The 21,732-nt window shown below is 33.1% G+C and overlaps 3 protein-coding genes across 3 annotated transcripts in view; 1 reads left to right on the top strand and 2 right to left on the bottom strand.

The window, feature by feature from the left end:
- LOC143052947 (uncharacterized) overlaps nt 1-21,732 on the bottom strand; it is a 605,057-nt gene that overhangs the window by 196,395 nt on the left and 386,930 nt on the right. The gene's annotated exons all lie outside the window — the stretch shown is intronic.
- LOC143052943 (uncharacterized) lies at nt 8,124-10,743 on the top strand. The gene is made up of 4 exons (XM_076226125.1): nt 8,124-8,270; nt 8,824-9,076; nt 9,608-9,780; nt 10,433-10,743. The coding sequence occupies exons 2-4, from the start codon at nt 8,835-8,837 to the stop codon at nt 10,687-10,689; spliced, it is 672 nt and encodes a 223-aa protein (XP_076082240.1). The 5' UTR covers nt 8,124-8,270; nt 8,824-8,834; the 3' UTR covers nt 10,690-10,743.
- Nucleotides 11,755-13,025, bottom strand: LOC143052942 (uncharacterized). Its single transcript, XM_076226124.1, has one exon. The coding sequence runs from the start codon at nt 12,901-12,903 to the stop codon at nt 11,881-11,883; it is 1,023 nt and encodes a 340-aa protein (XP_076082239.1). The 5' UTR covers nt 12,904-13,025; the 3' UTR covers nt 11,755-11,880.

The raw sequence follows: 21,732 nt of genomic DNA, 5'->3' as shown, positions 1-21,732 counted from the left end.
TATCACGAGATGTATGTACATACAGTGTTGTGTCAGGAGATACATTTAAACTGATACGATTATCTTGAGAAGGTTGGTTATAACAGACATTGATGTTAAATGTGTTTGCTAGTTCAATATGTAGGTTTGTTGAGTTATATTAGTAATCTAGTACTATTCACAATATAACACCATCTGATAACGTACCCTTTAAAATCATTCAGCGAGTGTGTATATAGTTCAAATTTCAATTGTATTTATCATAGTATTATAAATGATATTGTAGGTGTGGTAGAATAAATGTTGTACTCCGTCAATTTTGAAAGACATTTTGAACATTTAACTGAAATATATCAATTCAGTTTTGTGAAAATCGTGCTTCTGGAATGACAATTAATAACAGTCATCTGGTTGCTCTAGATGAACAGTTATATGTTGTATATCCATATTATCCTGTATTACAATTTAAACCTAGCAATCAATTATATTTTTCTTTTGGGTCTTTTCCCCATATAAGCGATAAAAATGTTCTGTTAAAGTCAAACAGTCAGAATGTAAATTGCTATTACAAGCTTTTTTTTCTTTTTCAAAGTATAAGTTTAAACCAAAAAACAAGTTTCAATTTTCGTTTGTATTATCTTATCAAACAAAATATTGTTTCCGAAATGCAATGTATTTATCTAATTCATCTAATTCTTAAGAATGTAGAGTTCAATAAATCTCATTTTCATTTCAGGCTTGGCGGAATTCTTAAAATACTGGAATATTATATGACTGGCATCTCCCCCCCAAAAAAAAATATAAACAAAACGAAAAGACAAAAAAACTAAACAATTATTTAATGTTTAGATATTGTACTTGTTGCAATTGTTTATAATACCGAGAGGTGTTGGAATTGATTCAAATTAAAGACACATATTGTTTTAGAACAAAAATAAATTACCGATCGCAATTATAGTGTTCAAATGCTCGCGACTACTGCACAGAAAGTTGCGTAACGATATCGCCAAAAGTGAAATCATTAAAATATCGAAAAATTGAACGAAAAGTCAACATCTTGTCGTTATTGGCATTAAAAATTATTCTGAGTATTATCAATACTCTTTTTTAATCGAAAATAAAGGTTCAGAGTGCTGTAATTGAAAACTGTTATCTACGAATTTTTTATTTGCAATTTACGTTTTGGTGAGAGTTGACAAACCGAGATGTTCCATAATAATCAAACATGAATACTCAAAGTTCAGATAAAAAATAATAAAACACAATCTTCATTTTAGTAGCTAGCGAATCAGTTTTACACCTGTTTGCATTATAAAAGGATCAGGAAACGTATGATGTATTTTGTGAAAAAAAAGGAAATATATTGTTTTATAAGTATTTCTTCTTTTTTGAGAGATCCTTCGTTAAATAAAGATTATTCGGATATGTGTCGTCGTCTGTGAATGAAGCACAAAGAGGAATTCACGACCATAATATGTCTGCAGGTAATTCAGGGGGATAGAAAAAAATGACAGAACGTTTTAATACTTTGCCAAGATGAAGATTTTACTATGCTTTTAAAAAAAAAATGATAAAAAGTACAGATCACCGCGCGATTTTTCAAGGTACGAGTCGTTCAAAATTGCAAACATTTGCTTAGATTGTTCATGAAAAATACATTTTTGCAAAAAAAATATTTTTTTGAGACAAATGTGCAGATTTGGCAAAGAACTAGACCGAATATCTACTGTGATTGTACATTTCAAGGTGGCGGTATTCCGCTGAACGACCACTAAGCGTTACATTACCGGAAATCATTTCAAGATTATTTCTTGAAAAAAGGAGTGACAACAATGAGTGCGAATTTCATATATTAAGTATTTGCAGATCTTCGAGTCTATATCAGATAGGTGTGTTGTTTACCAAACACCTTAAGTAATGATCATTTGATTTTCAAGAGAAAAAAAAACCAGAACTTTCCTTAGCAAGCAGAATTTTCATTTACCGTGTTGTTGGTCATCTATTAGAACATGAGACTGTTCTCTCTTACTTATGTTGTCATAAACTTGTTTTTATTCAAGGTATGACTTATTTTTTTCCTGTTGTCAAATGCCTTAATTTATAATGATATACCAGCATGTGTTATGTTATAACAATATACCTTTTTCGGGAAATGAAATTTAGTGAATTTTTTATATTTCTACATATGAATTCATACTACAATGATAGTGGGCTAGTGATACCTTCGGAAAGTTAAAACTCCGTCGCAGGATTCTTTTTTCTTTATTTTAGCAAATGCAAACAGTAGGATATACACCATGTCTTTCTTATTTGATATATTAATGTTTAATTGCAAAGTACATTGTATAATACAAAATAACACTTTAATTGTCTGTACTAGCATGCATTAAGAAAGCTATACCCATGTGTCCTTTGTTTTAATTAGCATGCTGACTGAAATGTTTAAGTTCCTGGTACACTTTTTTTCATTTGACTATAAGTGTCTACGCATGTAGTCTTTTCTCTATGTATTGTTTTACTTCAAACTAATATTCTTAAATTTTCCCCAATCATTTCTCTAAATTTAAGCATTAGTAAGGACATAGGTACACAATAGAACAATAATGATAATGATTTTGAGGTTTTCATGGTAAATTAGTGCGTTAGGTTGTTCGATCAATCTATACATTAATAGATATATGTATCAGGATTTTAAACTGAATTGCAGACCCATTAACATAATATTTCACCAATTGTGAGTTAGAGCTGTAGACTATTCAAACTAGTAAAAATGATATGGAACATGTAAACGAGTTATACATTAAATTTATATGAACCTCCGTTGTGAATCAACTCCTACTATAAAATAATTGAGTTTTCAAACTGAACATATTATGTTTTGTAAACATGACAGGACCTTAGAATACAGAGTCATAAAATAGTTTAACAAGTTTAATGATACTACAATCAATATTAAGATTTGTGAGTGTGATTTGATAAATCAAATATTGCAAAAATACACTTGTTAAATGTCCCAATATATATAAGAGGGATGAAAGATACCAAAGGCACAATCAAACTCCGAGATCGAAAATAAACTGACAATGCCATTGCTAAAGAAAAAACAAACTGGAGAAACTAAGTCTTTGAACAATGAGAAAAATCTATATTGTATAGTCGGCTACAAAAGGCCGCCACATAAAAAAACATGAAACAATTAAATTAAGAAAATTAAGGGCCTAACTATAACAAAACAATTTACAAAAACAAGTATGACACACATGAACCAACAACAACAACTGAAGTGCAAGCTCCTGACTTGGGAAAGGCATGTACATACTGTGGCAGGAGTAAACATATTTGAGGCGCAAACATTCCCCCAACCTTGCATGCATGGACAGCGATGTACCAGCACAACATTGGAAGGAATTATAAAAATCCGTCGAAAAAGGCCCGTGAGATCGATAAAAAGCAGATGTTTTCAACAAAAATACAGACAAGACATGGAAGGGTATTGATACATCTCTCACAACAAAAAAGGCAGAGATTATAGATCTGAGAATACTCGCAGTTATTGTCAGCTTGTCTTCTACACATTGGATACTCTTTAAAAGTCGTCATAAAACGGATTTATTTCCTCTGGGTTTTGTTTTCTCAGATCAAATCATATACACCTTGTGACATCGCAAACGTTAACGAATATAGTCCTAAGTGTGGAGAGTGTGTTACTTGCATATTTTTGTTATATCTCTTCCAAATTTATCATTAATTTTTTTTTGTAGTTTAACAAAATCAGATATCTATTTTTTAATTAGATTGAGTATGAACTCGCCTAAATACTCAAGGAAAACTTAACAAAATGCCTTATACGAACCTTGTTTTCAGACACAACTTTAATACATTACAACTTTAATCAACATTTATTTTACCTGAAAAATTTCGCAAAATAAGTATTTATTTGTCATTGCAAAAAACATGTGAATATTCAAATTTTTTATTAGGATGCCTTCAAAAGTAAAAGTGTTTTGATTTTTATTGAAATATGATAACTTGTTAAGCAATTATTTAGGTATAGACTCTTTAATACTACAAAATCAGCAGAATTTGTCAACTTGATAGATTTTGACCTTTTGAGAAAAAAGCACTAAACAGCTATTTTTTTTAAATTTTGTTCGACTATCTATAGGATAAACCAACAACCTCTCGCACTCACGGCGAGATCTCTGCCATGATAATACCGAGGTGATATAAACAAATCTGAAGAAAATAAAAATAAAAAGTATACTGCTAGCAAGCCATAAACTAATGTTATTATAATATGTTCAAAAATAGTTTCCATTGTATTGCATTTGCCATACAATTGACCAGGGGCCAGTAACAAGAATTTTTACTTAAAGTTCGCGTAGGTCACAGTTTACGATAGCACAAAGAAAACCTTTCAATATTGTTACCAGAACCATTCTTTCCTCGCCGATTTCTTTCTCTTAACATCGTTAAGGAAAATCCTTAATGATGTCTTATTCCAAATGGGAAATTTGAGAGAAAAAATGAGCATAATGATTCAGTGCAAAAGACCACGAAAACCGATTTTAAAACAAGAGGAAATCACCAGTTATTTAACGGTGCATTTTTATGGGTTATCTATCTATGAATAAAGGTGAGATTCCATTCGTTTTCATAGCCCCGAACGACGATGTTTTATTGTTTTATAGAAAAAAATATAAGGATCATTTAGAAATAACTAGAGGCTCTAAAGAGCCTGTGTCGCTCACCTTGGTCTATGTGCATATTAAACAAAGGACACAAATGGATTCATGACAAAATTGTATTTTGGTGATGGTGATGTGTTTGAAGTTCTTACTTTACTGAACGATTTTGCTTCTTACAATTATATCTATAATGAACTTTGCCCATTAGTAACAGAGAACTATATTTGGTAAAAATTTACATAAATTTACCAAATTAATGAAAATTGTTAAAAATTGACTATAAAGGGCAATAACTCCTTAAGGGGTCAATTGACCATTTAGGTCATGTTGACTTATTTGTAGATCTTACTTTGCTGAACATTATTGCTGTTTACAGTTTATCGCTATCTATAATAGTATTCAAGATAACCAAAAACGGCAAAATTTCTTTAAAAATTACCAATTGGAGGGCAGCAACCCAACAACCAGTTGTCCAATTCATCTGAAAAATTCAGGGCAGATAGATATTGACTTGATTAACAATTTAACTTCTTGTCAGATTTGCTCTAGATGCTTTGGTTTCATAGTTATAAGCCAAAAACTGCATTTTACCCCTATGTTCTATTTTTAGCCGTGGCGGCCATCTTGGTTGAATGGCCAGGTCATCGGACACATTTTTCAAACTAGATACCCCAAAGATGATTGTGGCCTAGTAGTTTCAGTGGAGATTTTGTAAAAGATTACTTAGATTTATGAAAAATGGTTAAAGATTGACTATAAAGGGCAATAACTCCTAAAGGGGTCAACTGACCATTTTTGTCATGTTGACTTATTTGTAGATCTTACTTTGCTGAACATTATTGCTGTTTACAGTTTATCTCTATCTATAATATTATTCAAGATAATAACCAAAAACAGCAAAATTTCCTCAAAATTACCAATTCAGGGGCAGCAACCCAACAACCGATTGACCGATTCATCTGAAAATTTCAGGGCAGATAGATCTTGACCTGATAAACATTTTTATCCCATGTCAGATTTCCTCAAAATGCTTTGGTTTTTGAGTTATAAGCCAAAAACTGCATTTTACCCCTATGTTCTATTTTTAGCGGTGGCGGCCATCTTGGTTGGTTGACCAGGTCACGCCACACATTTTTTAAACTAGAAACCCCAAAGATGATTGTGGCCAAGTTTGGATTAATTTGGCCCAGTAGTTTCAGAGGAGAAGATTTTTGTAAAAGATTACTTTAATTTACGAAAAATGGTTAAAAATTGACTATAAAGGGCAATAACTCCTAAACGGGTCAACTGACCATTTTGGTCATGTTGACTTATTCGTAGATCTTACTTTGTTGAACCTTATTGCTGTTTACAATTTATCTCTATCTATAATAATATTCAAGATAATAACCAAAAACAGCAAAATTTCCTCAAAATTACCAATTCAGGGGCAGCAACCCAACCACCGATTGACCGATTCATCTGAAAATTTCAGGGCAGATAGATCTTGACCTGATAAACATTTTTATCCCATGTCAGATTTCCTCAAAATGCTTTGGTTTTTGAGTTATAAGCCAAAAACTGCATTTTACCCCTATGTTCTATTTTTAGCGGTGGCGGCCATCTTGGTTGGTTGACCAGGTCACGCCACACATTTTTTAAACTAGATACCCCAAAGATGATTGTGGCCAAGTTTGGATTAATTTGGCCCAGTAGTTGCAGAGGAGAAGATTTTTGTAAAGGATTACTTTAATTTACGAAAAATGGTTAAAAATTGACTATAAAGGGCAATAACTCCTAAACGGGTCAACTGACCATTTTGGTCATGTTGACTTATTTGTAGATCTTACTTTGTTGAACCTTATTGCTGTTTACAATTTATCTCTATCTATAATAATATTCAAGATAATAACCAAAAACAGCAAAATTTCCTCAAAATTACCAATTCAGGGGCAGCAACCCAACAACCGATTGACCGATTCATCTGAAAATTTCAGGGCAGATAGATCTTGACCTGATAAACATTTTTATCCCGTCAGATGTCCTCAAAATGCTTTGGTTTTTGAGTTATAAGCCAAAAACTGCATTTTACCCCTATGTTCTATTTTTAGCGGTGGCGGCCATCTTGGTTGGTTGACCAGGTCACGCCACACATTTTTTAAACTAGAAACCCCAAAGATGATCATGGCCAAGTTTGGATTAATTTAGCCCAGTAGTTTCAGAGGAGAAGATTTTTGTAAAAGATTACTTTAATTTACGAAAAATGGTTAAGAATTTACTATAAAGGGCAATAACTCCTAAACGGGTCAACTGACCATTTTGGTCATGTTGACTTATTTGTAGATCTCACTTTGCTAAACATTATTGCTGTTTACAATTTATCTCTATCTATAATAATATTCAAGATAATAACCAAAAACAGCAAAATTTCCTCAAAATTACCAATTCAGGGGCAGCAACCCAACAACCGATTGACCGATTCATCTGAAAATTTCAGGGCAGATAGATCTTGACCTGATAAACATTTTTACCCCGTCAGATTTGCTCTAAATGCTTTGGTTTTTGAGTTATAAGCCAAAAACTGCATTTTACCCCTATGTTCTATTTTTAGCCGTGGCGGCCATCTTGGTTGGTTGACCGGGTCACGCCACACATTTTTTAAACTAGATACCCCAATGATGATTGTGGCCAAGTTTGGCCCAGTAGTTTCAGAGGAGAAGATTTTTGTAAAAGTTAACGACGACGGACGACGACGGACGACGGACGACGACGACGACGGACGACGACGACGACGGACGCCGGACGCCAAGTGATGAGAAAAGCTCACTTGGCCCTTCGGGCCAGGTGAGCTAAAAAGTGGTGGTATGATTGCTAATGAAAAAACTCTCTACCAGACAACTGAGGTATCTGTACGGCTTTCAACAATGAGCAAAATTCATACCGCATAGTAAGCTACATTAGGCCCCTACATACAATAATTCAAATCAGAAAACAAACGACCTGATTTATGATCAAAATAATAAACGATATAAAGCAACAAATGACAACCCGCACTGAATTTCATGCTCCTGACTTAGGACAGTATGTATATATGACTATGATGTGTTATGATTTGAAAATTTGTTGATAAGTATATGTAAAAATGTATTTCATAGTTTATGGAGAAATTTGAGGATCAGTATTTATATGAGACAGCTTTTTTTTTAATTTCAGATGTTTAAATAAGAAACATTGGACTGTTCTAACCGTTTATTCCGCTAAAACGCAGTTCGTCTGTTTAATTAATAACAGAATTAATTGTACTGATAAATCGATATCTAGTTAGTAATTTCATTCCTGTATTTTACATAGATTTTTATAATATAATGTCAATTACGAATAGGTTTCCTTTTTTAAAATACCAATCCCCATTTTCTGTATGTTCATCCATCCCCTAGCAGGTTAAAGTTTTTTGAAATTTATATTTTTCAACATGAATAGAGAGGTTTAGCATCGGAACTTGTACGTGTGCGTGTACGTGTGGCTAGGGAAACCACCCAATTTCCTGCGTATTATGTCATTGATTTTGCCTGGCGGTGAAACGTACAAGTCAGGGACAACTTGTAAAGCGGCGGCTACACGAAGGTAAGAACTTGTGGATTATTTTTCTTAAAACAATTATATTCGTGAATAAAATTGAATATGTACAGGAACAATAGAATGTACTTGAAGTATTAAAAGTATTTTGAGTCATTAAAACGTTTCTATGACATCAGGATGGAACGTGAATGTGGGACGTATTTGACGGAAAATGGCGGCATATTGAAGGTTTTTCAATTATCCAAAAATTACATTATAATAACTTCTAAAATTATTTTATAGTTACCCTATAGTGAACATGTTCGGCGACGAATAGTTCTGCAGTTTAGAATCATTTCAAGAAGCAAATTCACTGATTTTCAGTTTGTTAAAAAAAAGGGGGGGCGTGAGCAGGTGCGTGAACTAATGATGCTGTCAAATTGTGTCTTTTACGATTGAATGAGAAAAATGCAAATTCATAAAAGTCTTGAAATACTTGCAGATCTAAACTATTAAGGAGAAGCCCCGCTTTTGGTGCTTTAAATATTTTTTATTTCAGTGAAAAGGGGGGTTGATCAACTATTTTTGTAACTCTTGAAATTTGTTTGTCCCTTTTTAGAAACTGCAAATATGATATCTTTCACTAGTGGCAGTAGAAAAAAACAAGTCAGATTCCAGACAAAAGATGACCTGGTTCTACTGAGAGAGGTCCTGGCTAAAAATCCATTTCAGAACAAGTCTGCCTGGAACGAGATAGCATCAGCCGTAGCAGATACCAGATCTAATCTGCAGGTGGATGCAAGACGCGTCCGGGAGAGAACACATTTGCTGATATATCAGCATAAAAAAAGCAATGCTGACTCTTTGAAGAGGTATTTATGCTTTTAAGTTTATAACCATTTTATAATTTATTCAAGCATTTGTCAAGGTAGAAAGTGTTTAAGCCTTTTTTCTTATCCGTTCTCTCGAGATCCCTTCCGCCTCATTGCTGCTTCCCTCTCCTTATTCCTCAAAAATCACTAAAGCAATTTTTAGTGCAAACAAGTCTGTTTTAAAATGTATATCATATGCAGCCATACTTCCATTTGTGTGTAGTTTTTTTTACAAATAAGTTGGTACAATTTGAAATGTTGCAAATAGATTTTGCAATTGTCAGATTCTAATATTTTAGTTTATACTAATTATGGTATTATCAAGTCTTCATGAACTGTGAAATAAAAAAAAAAAGTTAAATATAAAAAATCATAGCAATGTTTATATTATAACTAAATTTTGAAATACTTATAAATCTGGTTGGAAATTCAAAACATAAATTCGAAAAAAAAACATTTCTTTTTTACAAAATTTGCATGTGACGTAAGTGTTCTTGTTAATTTTATAACAACTTTATATTATTATTCCAGTTCAGGGATTGATGAAGAGTATGGAGAGAAAGAAACTTTACTGGATGAAATTCTTTCATTGGTGGAGGATGAGGAAAAACAGAAAGAGAAACAGAAAGAGAAAAAGGAAACAGAAGAAAATCGGGGAAAAGAAATTAGAAAAAGAGCAATGGAAAACTTAACTCCTAAGAAAGGTACATACTTCGTATCTTATAACATGACCTATTTGTGTAGTGTTTAAATAATAGTTCCTATATCTTTTACAGGTTGCTTTTATTTATTGAGGAAGGGGAGGGGTGGTAAGTAACTATGTATTTCGTCAATTCAAGGACAAATGGCATAGCGCGTAGGTGGGTAACAGCATATTTCATTTCAGGGCATTTTAAAGCTGGCTATTTGTGATAGGCTTTGCTCTCTGTTGAAGGCCCTACGGTGACCTATAGTTGTTAATTTTAATGTCATTTTGGTCATTTGTGGAGAAATGTCTCATTTGAAATCATACCACATCTTCCTTATTATATATATAGCATGTGATATACAGAGATGACACAGTCAGCAAGTAAACATATAGTTTAAGACGGCCAATTAGTCTCGAACGTTAAGGAACAATCACCACTGAGAGTATAGGCTCAGGCTGTAGCTGGTTTGTTCCAAACTTTGTTATCTGCTCTTTGGTAGGGTTGTTGTCTCTTTCACATATTCCCCCAATACCATTCTAAATTTTATAAACATCATAACAATGGTCCAAAATTTAATGTCTCTTCTGTCTCCAATGATACTCGTGGACCAACTATTTAAAAGCCCAAAACCTAACACATGTTTTAACAAATTATGTCTATATTTCAGGTGATGATGATTCTAACGATGCCACCCCATCAAAGAGAAACAGTTCCGGAAATATAGTTGGATATCTAAAAGAAAAAAATGATGCTGAGTTGATATATAGAAGGCAAGAACTTGAAGTTAAAAAACAGCAACTTCAATTGGAGGAGGAAAAGTTCAAACTAGAGAAACATGAAAGGATGCAGAAATTGGAAAATGACAAACAAGAAAAAACACTTATGTTTGAGCTGCTGAAAAAATGTTTAGGTGACAGACATTAATAGAGAAGCCATATTTCAAATCATCAATCATAATAAATATATTAACACAACTTATTATGAAAAACTGTATCTTATAATATTTGTTGTTTTACAGTGTCTTAATGTGGTTTACTGTGTGGCCATGACTGGTATGCATAAAGAAGAAATCACTCTAGCAATTTTAATTTGAGAAAAGGGTTGGGCCGGAGGTTTCCTGAAATATTTTAATCACAGTTCTAGTTTGGATAGTGGTATTACATGTTGCTTACTTATAAGATGATAAACCAAGAGATACCTATCTACATTCTTTCCGAATTGTAATATGTGTATTACTATGAATACATCGAACTATGAGAGTATGTCAAAAGAGAAGTAGAAAACCGAAATGATATTAAAACAAGGTCAATCAATTCTCAAAAAGAAAAACCTTTCAACAAGACACTCAAGGACTCATTAGTTTTGTCGTTGGAATTGTTTTACAGTGTCATTTCGAGGCCTTTAACAGCTGACTTTGCGGTAGGGGCTTTGCTCATTGTTGAAGGCCGAACAGTGACCTATAGTTGTTAATTTTTTTCTGCGTCATTTTGGTCTCTTGTGGAGAGTTGTCTCATTGGCAATCGTAGATTTTTTTTATATTCAATACGTATTAAACTAAAAACAAATGGAAATCAAGGAGCATGAAAAACAGGAATGATATTTGTTGTTCTGTAAGGGTAATGAGGTTCTGCTTCTTGCTAAATCCTCCGCATTTCGCACACAAAGTGTGCCTAACCTCGGTGTGTTGTCAGTAATGTGTCATTCACTAGCCATGGGCTGTTGTCAGTAACATGTCACTAGCCTAGGGGTGTTGTCATTAATTTGGCACTAGCCTAGGGGTATTATCAGTAATGTGTCATTACCCTAAAAGTGTTGTCAGTAACAAAACTTGGTCAGCACAAAAGTCATGATCAGACAAGGTACAATTAAATAGGGCTGAAACATTTTATTTTTAAGAGTTGCCGCAAAAGTAAACTATATGTCATCTTTAGGAATATACAAAGAACACAAAAGGCAACAACAAGTATATGATAATTGTTTGGTTTTTTTTTAAACTATTTAACAAATTTAAGACAAACTTAACATTTAATTTTTATCAGCTCATCAATGAAACGTCAAAATGATTAAAAAGCAATAACGATAATTATTTGCCATCTGGAAACATTGGGAAAATTGTCAGCCCAATAGGTATTCCTCTAATGTTGGTGGTGATACATCGAAAAATATCCCGGTTTCACTGCCATAAAGACAGGTATGACAATTTGTCATTAGAACTGCTACTTTGTAATACTTTCCCACGGGTTGCAGATATAACTTTAGATTTTTCTTGTAGTCTAGAAATGCAAATAATGACAAAACTTTCCCAAAAGCCCACTCCACACAAATGCGTACTGCTGACATTCTTTTGTTGAAAATCATTTGATTCCTGGAGATGACTCCGCCTCTGAATGGTGCAATTATATATCCATCAGTCACCGGATATGCCGGGTCACCATAGATGCAAAATATTCTCCCCTGCGGAGTTGTCATATGGACCCTCATTTGTGCTAAAATGTCACTTTCACGTAACATTCCTTCTATGGGACCAAACAAGTTTGAGATGATCCCATTAGGGGTAACAATGCTTTGAAATTTCAAGGCATGTGACCTTTTGTGGCCATTAAACACAAGTCTTTGGTTTTCCTGTGGTCTGCATATTGGTCTAACAGTACCGTCGATAAAACCCCAGCAGCTATCTAAAGGCCCATCACGATCGAAAACCGCACCTGCAAAACGTTCTAAACACTCTTGTGAGAGCCAACTCATGTTGAAGTCTGAAAGGAGATGACAATGATTGTCATGTATGTAATCGAGAACTTCATTGATAATGAGAGAAAGTTCTGTTTTTGATCTGCCAAATATATATTCTAGATCTTCAAGGCGACAAGGGTAGGCAAGTCGTCGTAATACCATGCAAAGTCCATCAATACCCCTTGCCGTCGTGCGATTACTACATACAACTTTCTCTGGTATACGCAGGGCGCGACGAAGAATTTCAATATCATCTTTATCAAATCTAAAAAAAGATCGACACTGTTCATTTGTAAGTTTTTCAACTTCTATACCTGGAAAGTTGCCCTTTTCCTCTTTACATAATGACAAAAGCAGTAATTCATCGGAGTCTTCTAAAGCTGCTAACACTTTCAAGTTTTCCGCCATAGTTATCAAACATATAACAAAGACATTTATTGGCAACTATTCTTTGCTTTCAACCAATGAGATAATATTTTGCATTACGTCTTTTACACGTACACGTATACGTACTACTTTGCTAAACACACCGTGGCATAATAAAAACTTACGGGTACGTGTACTTCTGTTCTACACGTACGCGTTCACGCACACGAACGTTTGCTAAACCTCTCTATTATATAGTATTTCACGTGTGCGTGTGTGTGTATGTGTATCTGTATGCGCAATGTGGGTTTGGATGGACATGGGCTTTGATCAAATCGTTTACTCTGTACTTATGTATCACGTCATACTTTGAACCACACTATTATTTTATTTATTATTATTAATTTAACTGCTAAGTCAGTGTTTGTTATATCTATTTTGCGTGACTGTATTTATGCATCCCGTCATACTTTGAACGACAAAATTATTTCATGTCTACCTGTGCGAATTTCAAACGCGCAATTTTACACCAGTACCCACACCCTCCTTCCTTGGTGGGTGCATTTTACATAGACAAATATAATCGTATAATATAATCAAAATGAGGATGTTAATTTGATGTATGCCTTTTTGTGCTTCGTCGTTACATTTGTTGTTTTTATAGTGATTAAGATGATAACACAATGTTGACCGCTGTATCCCTATTTTTGACATTTTTACCTATTATGTCTGTTTGTTTTGTTCACGCATCGGTGACTATATAATGGAATTTGATGCGACTGTCATACAAGTGAGAGGTTTAGCTAGCTATAAAACCAGGTTCAATCCACCATTTTCTACATTTGAAAATGCCTGTACCAAGTCAGGAATATGACAGTTCTTGTCCATTCGTTTTTGATGCGTTTTGTTATTTGATTTTGCCATGTGATTATGGACTTTCCGAATTGATTTTCCTCTGAGTTCAGTATTTTTGTGATTTTACTTTTTAATTATACATGTCATGAAGAGAGAAATGTATGCAGAAGGTAAGTGAAAATAAGTTTTCCCTGTATGATGTTATTGAAAATATTTGTTTGACTTTGATTCAAGGTGAAAATAATTGCTTGCCCTGAAAATAAAATCCCCCCTAAGAAAAATGATCCGTGCCTTATGATCTATGAAATAAGATCGAGGTTAGAAGAAAACTGTCTGAAGAACATGTAGAATTTGCAAATATCGCATTTACTAGATATGTGAATAGTTATCCCATTGCTGTGTGTTTTTAGTTAAATAATGATTTTTTGACCAAGGAAAGTGGCCACACGACATATCAAAAGGTCGCAAAATAGGGGATCAAAAGACAAGGTATGAAGAACCCAAACCTTCGACTTTCTGACATATAAAAATATAGATTGTGTTGTCTTATTCATATTTTCAAGGATCATGAATATAAGTCAATGTTCGAAATTCAATTTTCTTGATTAAAAAAAAAAGCATGTTACGATTACTTTAAGTCAAGTGGCAAATAATTCATAGAAAGATAACACGATGTGGTATAATTGCCAATGAGACAACTCTCCACCAGAGACCAAATGACAAAGAAGTATTCAATAATGAGCAAAACCCATACCACATAGTTAGCTATAAAAGGCCCCGAAATGACAAAATGTACAACAATTCATACGAAATAACGGACTGATTTAAGTACACAATAAAGAACTAAAAACAAAAGACAACCACTGTATTACAGGCTTCTGAATTGGGAAGGGTACATACAGAATGTAACGGAGCTAAACTAGTTTAAAGGTGCCAACCCTCACCTTACCATGGACAGTGTACCGACACAAACCAAGAGCAAACTATGCAAACCAATAAACGAAAAACGAAATATGAGAAACAGCAAAAAAGGACAACCACTCAATAGTAGGCTCTAGACTTGGGACAGGCACATATAGAATGTTGCTTGTTAAACTACTTTACCAGCACAAACCTTCACCCACGGATGTATTCACTTAACCTAATACAGTGGTATAACAGTATTACAGACGAACAAACTATAAAAATCAGTTGAAAAGGGCTCATGAGATCGATACACAGCAGAAATACATCTAACAAAAACACAAAGTGTTCGTGCATGGCTGGGTACTTGAACATCAATACAACACAAAAGACACTTAGTGAATATCCAAGAGTACTCGCAGTAACTGGCAGCTAGTTCAAATCCGACCAATACCAACTAATAAAAAAAATGCATGTTCAGGACGAAAACAAAGTAACAATTAGTTCTGTACGGTCTTATTATCTTGTAGTTGACCCTTTAAATATTGCAGATCGTTTTTGTTTAATCTATCGGCGACAATATATCAATAATAACAACTATATGTTGTACTAGTAGTTTTAAGGACATAATAATTTTAGGAAAAATATTCGAATGATAATAAAATGTATTCAGAAAAAAAAAAAAATCAATACATCATATTTTCGAACTTCTTGTAAACGGTTGTAAGCAAGGTTACAGAAAATCCAAATTTTATTTGTGTGATTGATTTTTGCTAGCATGACGTCATATGTAAAATTTGAGTAAATATTCAAAACGGTCATATGATGCAATTTAGGAACTACCATTTAACTTAAAGGGGAGGGGGGAGAAAGGAAAAAAAACTCTAAAGGGAATAACAATAAATAAATGAGCTGTCGCAGTATTGACCTCATTCGACTTTGGAAGAAAAACATAATTTGTTTTGATTGTGTGTCCATCTGATGAAAACAAAATCAAACCCCCTCTTTATGTTTACATAATGGTTGTTCTTCAATTATATAAGTAAGTGCATATTCTATTTGGATAAACAAAATGATGTTCAGTTTATTCAAACTTGTATCCCCAAATGTTCAATTCTGACCTGAAATCTGTTAGCAAAAATAGCAAAAACACAACCACTCAAAAATAGTTGTTTAACTTATAAAGTTTCTTCAAATGAATTTGCTCGCTAAAGGTACATTTGTAATGTGAGTTAGTGAAATCATAGATATAATGGCTTTTATATATCTAAGGTGTAATTATGCATTTTTTACACAATTTTTTACTCTTACAAATATTCTTTCGTGTACTTTCGAAACAAAACCCTTTAAACGCGTTAAACTCCCTTAGCAAATCTAAGAGTAATATATTTAGTCAGAATGTTCCAGGTTAGATGATAAAGGACAAAGTTTTAAAAGAAATATGGGTAAACTTTCAGTTACACGCAATTCATATAAAATCAAAGAAAATATAACAACTTGATGCCATACATTTTCAAAGAAAACATCATTTCTAAACCAGGCATTGCATGATACTTTATAATTTGTTTAATACTTATAATTTTAGCACTTGACTGCATGCAGCGTTTGCTTACAACAATCAAAATTGTAGGCGGGTTTCCAGTTGTGTGAACATAATACTTCAATTTGATTGGCTGAAATACATTACAGATAAATATGTAGACAAGAAGCAGGTTAATTAAAATAGACATTCTTTAAACAACTGTCGATAAGTACTGCCCGACTCAAATTTAGTGCATCCAGTACTTAAGTACACTAAATATCGCTAACCGGCGCCGATCAGGTGAATACAAACAATCAGGATCCATTTTTATCGAGTGGTGTAATCGCTTTGACATGGATCAAAATGGAAGAAATAGTTTATGAGGATTTTTATTGATGACGGAATGCTATTTTTTGGATAATACAAGTATTTAATAGATATAGGAAGATGTGGTGTGAGTGCCAATGAGACAACTCTCCATACAAATAACAATTTAAAAAGTAAACCATTATAGGTTAAAGTACGGCCTTCAACACGGAGCCTTAGCTCACACCGAACAACAAGCTATAAAGGGCCCCAAACATACAAAGTCCTTGTTATCAAACAACATGAATAGTAAAACGTTCAATGAGCCAAAAAAGAAGAAACACCAACAAACCAGAACATTTCCTACTGCCTATTTTACGTCACGCTTGTCGCTTATCGCAGCTGAACTAGTTGTAATAATAATCATTGAAGAAAGCAGTTTTCGTATTTAAAAACTCGGATATACGTATTATCATTTTTTTTAGTGAGTTTAGCTAAGATAGCAGTCGTTTAATGGAGATTTTTTAATTATGTATTTAATAAAATATATAAATCATGATTATGCATAATATGCATAATAAAACAACACCATAGTTATAAATCCTTCAAAACTGTGAGACCCTATTACCCAACAGCAATATGTACACACAACTAGTATTTAAAAATAAGGAACGTACTAATTCAAATATACCTATTAACGATTACTTTTATACGTTCAGTTTGTTTTCAATTATTTCTTTAGAGAAATAAGAATCACACCATTTGTCTGATAACATACACAAATAAACAGTAGTCTTATCTACGAAGACAACAATCGAGTTCAAAACTTGAATATATATGATTGTGTAACGAAAACAACCATGTCAATTTCAGCATGCAGGTTTAGTGAATGTTGAGTCTGAAGCGTAGGACAACTTGTACACTCCTGTTTCAAATTGGACAATGTTTTGTTATTTGTTTTTACTGTTAAAAATAGTTGTTATGTTAAAATAGATAATTATTCACCTTGAGCGACATAGTATTATTGATTCTTTTTTTGCGAACCCGTCTTCAGCTAAATGTGTGATTACTGTATCGTATTACTACACGGGCCACAAGGGATTTCAAATCGAAAATAAATGCAAAAAATGTTTTTTTGTGTCTTTCAAAACACATATAATATACCGAATTAATTGCAGAATAAAGACAATAACTGTTTAGTGTCTTTAAATATCAGCTGTATTTGTACTCGGCTCGAAACAAGTGTTATAGCTCAGTAAAAGCTCGCATACACCTTGTTTCATAGCCTCGTACAAATACAGCTGATATTTAAAGACACTAAACAGTTATTGTTTATAAAACCTACAGTGATATATTCCTACAAAAGTATTTTTTTAGTACGACATCAACAATTGGATTACTGTGACTTACATTTAATGATAGATTATTCGGTGTCTTACAGAAACATTTTCTAATTAATTATAGGATTAAACACATTTTTTCTAGAGGTTATTGATGTGTAAACCGGGGCGATTTACTCACAAACTGAATAAAAGTCCGAAGTAAGAGTGAGTAAGAGACCCAGTTTACACATCAATAACCTCTAGAAAAAATGTGTTTAATCCTTATAATTCTTCAGCCAAACATACGCCATTATTAATTTACATTATTTGGTTGACGGCGACTATATTTACCATCAAAAGCACAATGGCATGTCGTAACTAAGCAGTACGCCGTCATCTTGATTTTCTAAAAACCATAAATGTCCGATAAATGCAACAGAATCTAAAATGAAATAGCACCTACCTCAAAAACTTCATTTTAATTAAATATTATCCGAATTTGAAGCTTACACGTTACGAAATAATCTTTCCTTTGAAAACTTTCATTCGTTTGACGTCGTGTGTTGACGTAAATTCGCCAAATCCTTCATGAAATTTCGCGGAATTTTATTAAAATTGTATTTTTATACATTTTCGAAGCTTTAGGGCATTTATTTTATTTCTTTTTCTTTGGTTATATATGTATTAGAATAGAAACAACTGGTATGCAATTGTTTTATAATCTCAATTTGCTGAAAATCCCAGTATCCTAGCAAGAATGTGTATCGCGCATGAATAGATTACGAATGTAGTTTCGGAAACATGGTTTATCGAAGTGTAAACCAAGATAAATATTCTAATTGACCAATCCAATTCAAGTACTTATAGATATGCAAATGATATAAGAATTATACAAATATAACCTGAACATGTGTTTTGTATGCCTAAAGCATAAAACGAAGTAAAGATAAAAAACTGACAGCTAGAAAGTTATGTACAAAACACAAATAAAAATATATAACCATGACAACAACAGTACGCAGTCATGTCCGCGGTTATATTGGGTCTATTAAATCCGAACCTCGTGTAGGAATAAATATATCTAACTTTTGTATTTAGTTTTAATATGTTGGAGTCCTATCTACCAAGACCAAGGTAAGGCAATTGATATTTTCCCCTACTACTATTTTTTTGTCCAAAATGTTAACATGTTTGTCAAGGTTATTCAATTAGGTACATTGATGGAGTACAATGCTTTTAAATAAAATTGAGAATGGAAATGGGGAATGTGTTAAAGAGACAACAACCTGACCATAGAACAGACAACATCAGAAGGTCATCAACAGGTATATAATGCAGCGAGAAATTCCCGACCCGGAGGCATCCTTCAGTTGGCCCCTAAACAAATATACTAGTTCAGTTATAATAAACGTCATATTAAACTCAAGATTGTACACTAAAATTAAAAATAGTACAAAACTAAAACAGGCCAGAGGCTCCTCACTCGGGACAGGCACAAACATGCGTTGGTCAGATCTCAACCCTCCCCCTATACCTCTAGCCAATGCAGAAAGTAAACGCATAGCAATACGCACGTCAAAATTCAGTTAAATAGATGTCCGAGTCTGATGTCAGAAGATGTAAACAAAGAAAATAAAAGAAATGACAATAATATATAAATAACAACAGACTACTAGTAGTTAACTGACATGTCAGCTCCAGGCATCAATTAAACTGATTGAAAGATTATGTCTTCATCATATGAATATGACTTATATGAGAAGAACATAACCCGTGTCATGCCAACAACTGGTTTTTAAGTACATGTGTTTAGTTTTGATGCAAAGACCCAATAAGTGAATCAATTTTAAAGCCAACATCTGCATTTTGTTATGACCTGACAACAGTATCGTAGCTATATCCCTTTTAATAAGTCTATTTAAAGGTTTTGTTAGCTTTCAGGCGAATACTGACATTTTTGTGCTTTATAAAGAATATTTCCAGGATTATAGGATTGTAATAATTTTTCAGTAATACATTAAATTCTCTCGTTAAAATCTAAAACATTGTTACATACACGAGCGAATCGTACAAGTGGAGATATGTAAACACCGTAAGATGGTGACAAGGGACCGTCACCATCTAAAAATTGATAATTAACGATAGGAAATCAAAAATCATCTCTTTTATCATAAATTTTCAAACAGTGGTATACTACTGTTGTCTTTATTTACTATTAAGCTTTCAGTTAATGATATAGATATCAATATTGTGGAAAGAACAGTGGTCTTTGTTAGTATCAGCTGTATTTGAAGTAAGTTCAAGAGGATAAATTTCTTTAGTATACATACTGAGGTCGTCATTAATGAGAGGCAACAAATCATCCACATATCTAAAAGTATTATTACATTTGTATATCAGATGTTGTTTCGATGGCTTTTGTTGATTTTTGTCATCAATTATAACTCATAACAATACAAAAACAGGTCCGCAATACGTGGTGCACAGTTTGTTCCCATTGGAATATTGATATCCTGAGGATATACGAAATCTCCAAAGCAATGTTATCGAGTAAAAATTAAAGGACAGATATTGTATCAAAGCATGTCCAATTTACATAGTTTTTCTGTTTATTGCTACTAAAAAATGACCTAAAAGACGTACATATATATTCACGTTCTGACTTTTTAAATGTCCATTTAATTAGGTGAGTGAATTTTTTTCTTAATTAGAATGTGAGGCAATGTGGTATATAGGGTGGAAAAATCAATACTTTGAACAGATTCAAAATCATTCAAACTATTTTCATGTGAAAGAATTTTGTCAAAAACTATAGCTGAACCGACGAATTTGTAGGACCTAATCTATGATATGTCGTTTGTCATTTCCTTTTTGGCCATGGCGTTGACATTTTGCTTATTGATCTGTGAGTTTGACTGTCACTCTGGTGTCTTCCACCTATCTTTTACGTAGTTTGATCTTGCTTACTGAATTCCAAGCAAAATTGAAAACGGAAAATCCCTAATCAAATGGAAAATCAAAAGCTCAAATACACCAAAGTGTATTTCAAATAAAATCCTTTCCCGTTTACCATGGCATTATCTATTTTAAATGTTACATGTTGATATATCCTCGTATAAGCATGATAAGTATATAGTTGAAAAATTTGTCACCAATAGAAAATCTTACCTTTTCTCTATACATCTTCATTCTATATCCAGATCGCCCAACACTCAACATTACATTGGCTGTTATCATTGTACACTGATATGTATATATATATCTATCAGTTCGAAAATACATTGGACTTTTCTGTATAGGCTTATTTATATCATGTATGGCCAAATCAATTCAGTGCATATAACCCTTTAATAAATTGTGTGTTTCCAGAGCATTGTTATGTTGTTCATTCATGAAGAACGCCCGACTAATTGCTTGAATATAATTTAAGTTAAATGCATAGCAAAGTTATGCGGAATATGACCCAATATACTAAATTATAATCCTGGGACCTTTTTGGAATTTTGGATCCATATTGCTCTTCAACTTTGTACTTGTTTTGCCTTATAAATATTTTGATATGAGCGTCACTGAATAGTCCTATGCAGACGAAACGCGCGTCTGACGTACTAAATTGTAATCCTGGTACTTTTGATAACTATTTACACCACTGGGTAGATGCAACTGCTGGTGGACGTTTCGTCCCCGAGGGTATCACCAGCCCAGTAGTCAACATTTCGGTGTTGACATGAATATCAATTATGTGGTTATTTTTATAAATTTCCTGTTTACAAAACTTTGAATTTTTTCGAAAAACTCAGGATTTTCTTATCCCTGGCATAGATTATCGTAGTCGTATTTGGTACACCTTTTTGGAATTTTGGATCCTCATTGCTTCTGTACTGTTGCTTTTTTTTCTTATTGTTTGACAAAAAACTTGAAATATTATCCATTGAAGAAGCTTATATAGAAATACATACATTT

The sequence above is a fragment of the Mytilus galloprovincialis genome, chromosome 11 (assembly GCF_965363235.1).
Source record: "Mytilus galloprovincialis chromosome 11, xbMytGall1.hap1.1, whole genome shotgun sequence".
Taxonomy (NCBI): Eukaryota; Metazoa; Mollusca; class Bivalvia; order Mytilida; family Mytilidae; genus Mytilus; species Mytilus galloprovincialis.
This window is presented reverse-complemented; position numbering and strand designations above follow the sequence as displayed.